General features: G+C 40.6%; 1 protein-coding gene across 1 annotated transcript; it reads right to left on the bottom strand.

The window, feature by feature from the left end:
* Nucleotides 1-507: 507 nt before the first annotated feature.
* Nucleotides 508-6,679, bottom strand: LOC311082317 (tripartite motif-containing protein 16-like). Its single transcript, XM_084113078.1, has 7 exons — nucleotides 6,032-6,679; nucleotides 5,384-5,479; nucleotides 5,072-5,305; nucleotides 3,560-3,719; nucleotides 3,362-3,409; nucleotides 2,818-3,132; nucleotides 508-1,273 (listed from the first exon to the last, which is right to left on the bottom strand). Exons 1-7 carry the CDS (start codon nucleotides 6,599-6,601, stop codon nucleotides 1,041-1,043), a joined length of 1,656 nt encoding a protein of 551 aa, XP_083969204.1. The 5' UTR covers nucleotides 6,602-6,679; the 3' UTR covers nucleotides 508-1,040.
* Between the last annotated feature and the right edge of the window lie 1,787 nt (nucleotides 6,680-8,466).

Below are 8,466 nucleotides of genomic sequence, written 5' to 3'. Positions count from 1 at the left end.
ATCGAGCCGAGGCCTGATTTTCACCAGTGTATAGGCTGTCCCCTATTGCTAAATCATACACAACCACGTCACAGGCTAGATCGATGGGGCTATACTCAGTGGCAGCAACCATACAGCGTGCGCATACACTGTCACACACACACACACACACATTATTTGCACACACATTTATGTCATTTTTCTATCTGAAGCTATAGTTGCCTGCAACACTGAAAGCTCCGGTCTCTGTGTTTAACGCGAAAGCTTACGTGATTGCCGCCGGCTCGGGATAGAATTCGTGCAGGACAGTCGTGCCGTGTAGCTTTGACGTGATTGTCAAGTTAACTGACTCGTAATGTGTGCAATATCTCACGATCTGGCGAGTGTCCGAACTCTCACCGTGTACGCCCACCTTTACAGTTACAACCGGCCCTTTCAGGGCAGCCATAATGCTAAAGTGGCCTTCAGTGAAAATGAGTTTGTTGGAAACTTTTCCTTCGTCAAAGCAGAGACCAGGAGACGTTGGGATATCTTTCAAGCAGAAGTTATTCTTTATTGAGGACTTCACTGTGCGTTGCTGTAGTCATCCAACTACTCTGACTAAGGAGCGTTTCCTTTTGTAATTTATATACATATAGGGGGAGGGATTTACATTGAGGTTGAACAAAGCTTGTAAATGAAGTATACAGGTTTAGGAACCCGCCCTAGACTCCAGAGTGTTACCAATCCTAATCCAATCAGCATAACTATTCAAACGACTGGGGCTGGGGCTCCAAGAGCCATTAAAGACAAAAGGTGAGAGTCTCAGTAATCCGACTCATTTAACTTACAATAGAAAAAAACAGGTCTGGCAGGAATCTCTTGCTGGAAACTCAATAATCATAATTTATACCTCAAATGCTAAAATCAGTCTACTAATCTTTCTTAGTTTATATACTATTGTAGTGGAACCTAAATTAAACATTAAATTTGTAATACAACAGTTTGATACTCTTGCTACTGATTTATCATGCAACTCAAAGCATTATGGGTAGAATCTCTCATCAATCTATTCTGATTCATCAAAACAGTTTCACTGATGATCCATAATAAACAGTAAACCCAGGATAGAGTGTGTGAGTGAATGTGGTCTGGACTGTGTGGATGAGCCTCATTGTGTCAGAGACGCTGTAGAAGGACAGAGTTCCTGCACTGTGATCCACACACACTCCTATTCTACTCTGATCCTCATACACTCCTGTTCTACTGTTGATGGGCTTTACAGGGAGTTCAGTCTCTATCTTATTGTGTTTGATAGGGATGGGACGATTACCGGTTTCACGATAAACCACGATAAAATGTACTGACGGTTAGTAATATCGTTTAAAATTTAATTATCATTAAAACCGTGTTTGATTATCGTGATTTTATGTCCTGTTCAGCCAGCAACAGTCTGACGCAGCGGCAGCGCGCAATGTTATTTTTTATTCAAGAAGGAATTGCGGAAGGCAGTGACCGTGCTCGGGAGATTTTTCAGCCTTTTAAAATAATCAATTCTGAGGTGTGGTCATATTTTGGCTTTAACAAAAGTCCTGAGGGAAACTTAATCGAGGATGGTCACCATGTCAGCAGAACATGCACAAGAAGTCGCTGCAATAGTGGGAAACTTCAGATCTGCCGAGTCGTCTTGTGTGACCATCACCGACTGTTGTATAGCGAATGCAAGGCAAGTTAACTTTGACCTTAATACCAAAACTACGTCTGGGCAATAATTGGGCATAAAATGTTGTTTTAAGTTGAATTATTTTATATCAATCACTTGAAATAGCCTAAACGTGAAGCTTCCGCAAAGAAAAGTTCGCAGCAGGCTTAGCCAAAGACAAATAATAAACAAGTTCAAACAAGACTATTAAGAGTGACATTTAAGGGATAATAATTTATTCATTATACACGTTTTACCACATAATTACGGGGACATTGAATTGAGATAAATGTTTTAAATCTTATCTGTTTATAAATCCATTATTACAGCGTACAAAACAATCGTTCAGACAAAATGATCACAACAATATTATCAAACTCTGTAAACAATAAATCAACTCTGATTTAATTTTCAATACAATTAAAAACGGAGACGCAAGACGGCAAGTTGTAGCCTATTTGAATGAAACGAGAAAGCGCGTCCGTTGTGATACATGTTGTAACGTCTGTCAGAGAGTTTGAAGTCTGCCCAGATGAAGAATACATGACAGTGCAAATGAACTGGTAGTTCAACGAGACTTTTATAGATGTTTTCTCTCAGTTAAGCACACTCTTCATACATGTCGAAGAGCGAATGTTAAAAGGGAAAAGAAAACACTCTAAAACACGCGACAAATCAAAGGGGAAGTAAACACATTATAATAAAACAACGGTCAGCAGTAGAGGTCATCTTCCTCTTTGCGCGAGCATTCTCACTCTCAATGTGCGTGCGCGCTCACATAAAAACAGCATGCATGCAATAACGTACGCCATAGAAGAAGTTATCTTAAAGGCACATCAACATTCATGTCATGAACACTACTTAACACTAGGTGGCCGTTACAATGGATGTGCGCTGTGTTATAATGCGTTGCTATTGACAACCGTCATTATAAGGAAGGAAATGCCTTAAAAAGTGTATAGAGCTGCTTGTTTTAGTTGTTGTTTGTTGATTTTCAAATATAAAACATGTAAAAATGTCTTAAGTGTGAGCATCAACTCTTTTTAAACACTTTCATCTCGTTTTAACAAAACCGTGATATTATTGATAATCGTGATAATTTTGGTCACTATAATCGTGATATTAAATTTCCATACCGTCCCATCCCTAGTGTTTGAATGAATAACTGGAGGGAGAGCAGATCAAACTCCAGGACTGATCATTATATCCAAACAAACACTCTTCATTGTCTCCCTTCCTGCTGATGCTCTTATATGACACTGATATTAACACACTTCTCCCACTCCACTCAATCTCCCAGTAACAGCGTCCACACACACTCTCTCTACACAACACCTGAGGACACATATCAAATCTGTCTGGATGATCAGGATACGACTCCTCTGTGTAAGTGAATCTAATCTCTCTGTTCTCCTCAGACAGACGGAGGCGTTTATTCACTGTGTTCAGATCCAGAGTGAGCTGATGAGAATCTGATGGAGATAAAACACGTCAGAATCAGGAATTATGAATCTGTCTGAGCTTTAAATGTAGCTGAACTCTTCATGTTCAATATATCAGCAGTGTCTCAGTACAGTTTACCAGATATTCTGTGCAAATCATTTACTTGATCATCTCTTCTGTCATGTTTTCTTTCATCTTCTACAGGAAGAACATGAACACACTCAGTGAGTTTCTCTGCTTGATTTCTTAGTGACTTACATTGTAGGAAGTCGTTCCTGGTTCTGGGAACAATGTTGGTGGAAGTGACTGTGGAAATCAACAGACATGAAGAGTGTGATAATCATGTCAAGAGAAAATGATTCCTGCATCAGTTCCTAGGACATTTCTAATATGATCTTCTACATGAAATGAGATGATGGAGGATCATTTCTGAGAGCAGAATCTCCAGGACTTTACCTCTGTCAGAGATCTTCTTCAGCTCCTCTTTGCAGAAATCCTCCAGTTTGTCTCTCAGCTGACGGACAGATTCTCTCACGCCATCAAAAGAGGAGAGAGGACTGAAAGGATTGTCATTTCCGTCTGTAGATTCAGGAGGAGCTGAGAGAGACTGGAAACTCTACAGAAAACAGAAATTAAAACTCATCACCTCCACACTTCATCAATAACCTGCACTACTGTCAGATTTGTGCGGCTCTTGTTGATCTTTAGTAACTCTTCTCAATCCAGCACTTTCACAGCATCAGCTTCATTCTTCTCATATTCATTATATCATGTTACAGCTACAAGTTCTAGTGTTTGACACTTACACTATATCTGAACTTTTTGGAAAACTCTTAGAAGATCAAACAACTGGCAATAACATAAATGTAACAGATCAAGTGCATCAATGGAGTCACATGGCAGAATTGAGTAGATTTGATCAGGAAAAGAAGTTCAAAGGAATTGAGTAGACTGACCTTTATTTATAACTTGTGAGCAGTTAGTGACTGAAATTCACATGGACTCTTAGGACACGATCCCAAGGTCAGGTTTTGTTAATATATAAGGTCAGGTTTTGCAATTGCTAATGTGGTGAAGTGCCGTTTACAGATAGCTCATTCTATTAACTCATGATTTTGTTACTTATTGCTTTGTTTCCTTCTCTTTCTTTTTCAGGAGCAGGAGTGACCCAGAACGGGCAGGCTATCTTTGGAGGGTTCATGGAAATTCTCCTCTTCCAAGAGTGTGCGGTGTAGGTTTTCTTGCAGGGGTTACTCACTACTACTGGTGCACCCCAGCTCAGATCTTGCTTTTCTTTTTCTTTGTTTGATCAACCTGCTCATATATAAATCAGTGGCCTTATTGGCCACCACTAGTATTTTATTGCTACCAGTGGTAAACTATTTGTGATCACTTAACAAAATATCTATTTTGTACATATCCACGCCTCATTGTTTGGTGATTGTGGGAAGGAGATCGAACTTGTGTGCCCTTAATTGGTGTTTCCCCAGCTAATTCAATGGGGTGGCGTAATCACTACTTGATATATCTCTGTATATGAGAGCGCCCTCGTTATGCCACAATAATATACAGCCTCACTTCCTGTTTGAGGACTTCACTGTCTAATTCATTACTGGTTTTAGCAGGTTTGAAGGTTATCTGATTTTTGGTAAACAAAAGATTGAAAAATGATAAGTAAAGAGATGATGGGAAATCTGTGTGAAACTGGGACCATCATGTTCATGGATTTCACATTGTTGTAAAAAAAAAAGTTTAAATCTTAGTGAAGTTTTGAGCTGTTGCTGTCTGGAAGCTCAATATAACTTTCAAAAGAAGTTGATCAGATGAGAGTTTGACTGAATGATTATATAATAACCGAATACACAGATAAACACTTCAGTCAATGGCTCATTCAGCTCTCATGAAATGTTTCTCTGTGAGTCTCTTGCTCAAGTCCACTATGACCCTGTTCTTCTAGATCTCTGTTACCTGCAGGAAATGGATGTGATCCTGTGTGTGTGAAAGCTGCTCCAGCACAGCGTCTCTCCTCCTCAGATCATTGATCTCCTGCTCCAGTCGCTCCAGTCGTCCTTCAGCTCGACTCACTGCAGTCTTTTCCTGATCTCTGATCCGCTGTGTCGCCTCAGAGCGCTTTCTCTTAATGGAGCGGATGAGCTCAGTGAAGATCCTCTCACTGTCCTCCACTGCTGTCTGTGCAGAGCGCTGTTACACACACATCACAATCACACAGTGAGCTTCAGTGAGTCCTGACTGAGACTTCTCAAACTTCTCCAGACTCACCTTATGAGACACCACAGCCTCTCTCAGCTGCTGAAGATCTTTCTCTCTCTGCTGGATCCTCTGCTGGAACGACCTCTGCGTCTCCTTCAGCTGGTGCTAAAGGACAAACCAATGACAGGAGAAACATCACAGAAATCATCAGGTAAACAGATATGAATCCAATATCTGTGAAGTGGTGAGACTGAGGGGTTAAAAATCTTTAAACTGCACCAATGCTCTTCTTCCATTTTTGACTCACCCTCGTGTCTTTCCAAATTTTAAATTTCATAAAACAAAAGAAGATATTCTGAAGAATGTCTGTTTTTAAAGCCTAAATAAAAATATGCTGACACATCAATAACATCAAACCTCACTGGCTCATGCATGTCACATGAATAAACATGAATTTGTTTTTTTTAAATCATCAATTCAGACATAGATTACTGCCTTTGCGGTTGTATGGATTTCCTTTATGCTTAACTGTAAGCATTAGACCAATCACAACAGACTGGGGGGGGATTTTAGGCGGGTTTTAAAGAAACTGAAACTAAAACAGTGTTCAGACAGAGGGTGAAAACAGACATTAAATATGTAAATGTATTTTAGTAGACCCATAAACAAAATTATGAGCCTGTAAATTAGTATTATGAGACTCATTTAAGTTCATACCTGTTTCTCTGTCCTCTGTGCTGCTGCTGATACAGTGTCGTGGTTTTTATGTTCTTCCATCGTACACAGCAGACATATAAACTTCAGGTCAGTACGGCAGAAAACCTCGAGGAGCTTGTGGTGTTTCTGGCAGATCATCTCCTGCAGTCGTCCAGTGGCATCAGTCAGATTGTGTCTCTTTCTTTTAAAGAAACTCTCGTGTTGTTCAAGGTGATTCAGACAGTAAGAGTTCAGACACCCCAGACAGGACTTGATGGCTTTGCGTTTTCTTCCATTACAGGCGTCACACTGCACATCTCCAGCTCCAGCGTAACAGTCAGCAGAAAGTTTAGTCTTCAGTTTCTCCAGCACTTCAGCCAGTATGGTGTTTTTAGCTAAAGCAGGTCTTGGACTGAAGGTCTGTCTGCACTGAGGGCAGCTGTAGACTCTCATCTGATCCTCCTGATCCCAGCAGCCTGTAATACAGCTCTTACAGAAACTGTGTCCACAGGGAATGGTCACTGGATCCTTCAGGAGATCCAGACACACTGAACACAGGAACTCATCCTGAGTAATTCTGGCTTCTGCCATTTTACTGCATAAATACAGAGATGCAAACACACAACAGTTCAACTTCACTTCAGTTTCTCTTTCCCTGAACTGAACAGTTTCCTGTTTCCTGCTTCTGTAGTTTGAGTGAGGTGTGCAAAACGTGTCATTTCTGCATGTCGCAGCTTCCTCATTTCTGGTCCCACATACATTGTATTTAATCAGTTTCAGACACACACTCAAAGAGTAAAAGTTACAGAGAAGCAAGACACCACCCTTAATAAAACAGTGTGACGAGGCATGATGGTAATAACGGTCAACACAACGGTCTTTTGTGATCCAGTAAAATCCAAAATTGAGCATTGAGCATAATACAACATCAGATCAATGTTCTTTATATAAAACAGAAGTGGGACCAAGGCTCTGTCCCAAAATGGCACCCTAAGCATTGTGGTCTTCCTATGAGTCCGCACTTTCGTGACGTAACGCCGCTTTGACTGTCGGGAAGAAGTCTGCTGTAGAGCTCGTGTCACAGGCAGGGGGCGCTTTCCGCCACTGACTCTTCTCTCCCCCCAAGGGAGCACCACGTATCCCACCCGACAAAAAACCAGGACAAGAAGGAGATCATTTAAAACAATGAGATTTCCTTTATTAAATAACTTTGCAAGAAAAGTCTAAAAGGGTTGTAAAAAGGCGGAGCAATAGGGCCGGTCGGCCTGTGGCCAGATGGGGCTTTGAAGTCTGCAGAAGGGGGACTGCACAAGCAAGTCGACTTGAGGCGGTGAACAATTTATTGAGTTCCACTGATGCAGGGCAGTAATGGCCAAATGGCGTAGTATAAAAGGGAGACCGAACGGTCTCCACACAAAGGCAAAAGACCGTAACTTCGTTTTTGGTCGAAAATGAGTTATTTATATTTTTGGCACATTCAAGACCTCCTTTATCATGTGGATGAGTATCTTGAATCAATTCCGTTGTTTTTTCGAGAAAATAATGAGTTGTCTTAACAGTAACTTCCAAAAGCCCATGAGAAACAAAGGCAGAACACCGTAACATCAGTTACCGCTCTTTGGCTTTGTTTTGGAACGCTCAAATTGAGTTACGGTGCTCTGCCTTTGTTTAGCCGTGCGTCAATATGAAGTTACTGTGCCGGTGTTCAATCAAATAATGCTACCTACCAGATTGTACGGTTATCTGCCTTTGTTTTAATGTCCATTAAAATTAAAATTACGGTGTAGCCTGTGTACTTTGTACAGCTGCCATCAGTCCCTCTAACTTCTGATGTCCTCAGAGCTTTGTCCTGCATAATTGCAGTCAGAACATTTATATGGTCTGAAACCGCTCCATCGACAAACGTGCGATATCAATCGTGAAGGATTATGCAGAGTTGACAGAAAAACGTTATTGCCGTATCAGATGAATACAACCAAGAATTAAAGCCCCGCCTCACTCAGTTCGGTACTGGACCTGGTTGAAGCACTCATGCATCTAGCTGGCAGAGTTCCAAAACTTCAGCCCCACCCTAAACGCGGTCGAGCCAAAGCTGGACTAATATATTTATGGAGGTATTTTGCATAGACTGTAAAAAATAGGTATTTTGTCATGTCAAATGTATTAATAATGCCATCAGAATGCAACCAAAGCACAGGATAGCAATAAGTAGATGGCTATAAATAATTGTAAATCATACAAAATAAATGCCATGATCACTAGATTTTATACAGGTGTTAATATAATGATTTTGTTAATGGTGATCAGCAACCAAATATTGATAATGTGGAAGTTACTGCCTTTTGCCTTGGCATGACTTCTCACTTTTTGCTGACAATACAAAGGCAGAGTACAGTAACTTTAAAATAGTGGTCAAAAGTCAAGTTTGAGCTCAAGATTTTTTTATGTATGTAATT

The sequence above is a fragment of the Abramis brama genome (assembly GCF_963993115.1).
Source record: "Abramis brama genome assembly, chromosome: 4".
Taxonomy (NCBI): Eukaryota; Metazoa; Chordata; class Actinopteri; order Cypriniformes; family Leuciscidae; genus Abramis; species Abramis brama.
Note: the sequence above shows the minus strand (reverse complement) of the source record. Positions and strands in the feature narration are given on the sequence as shown.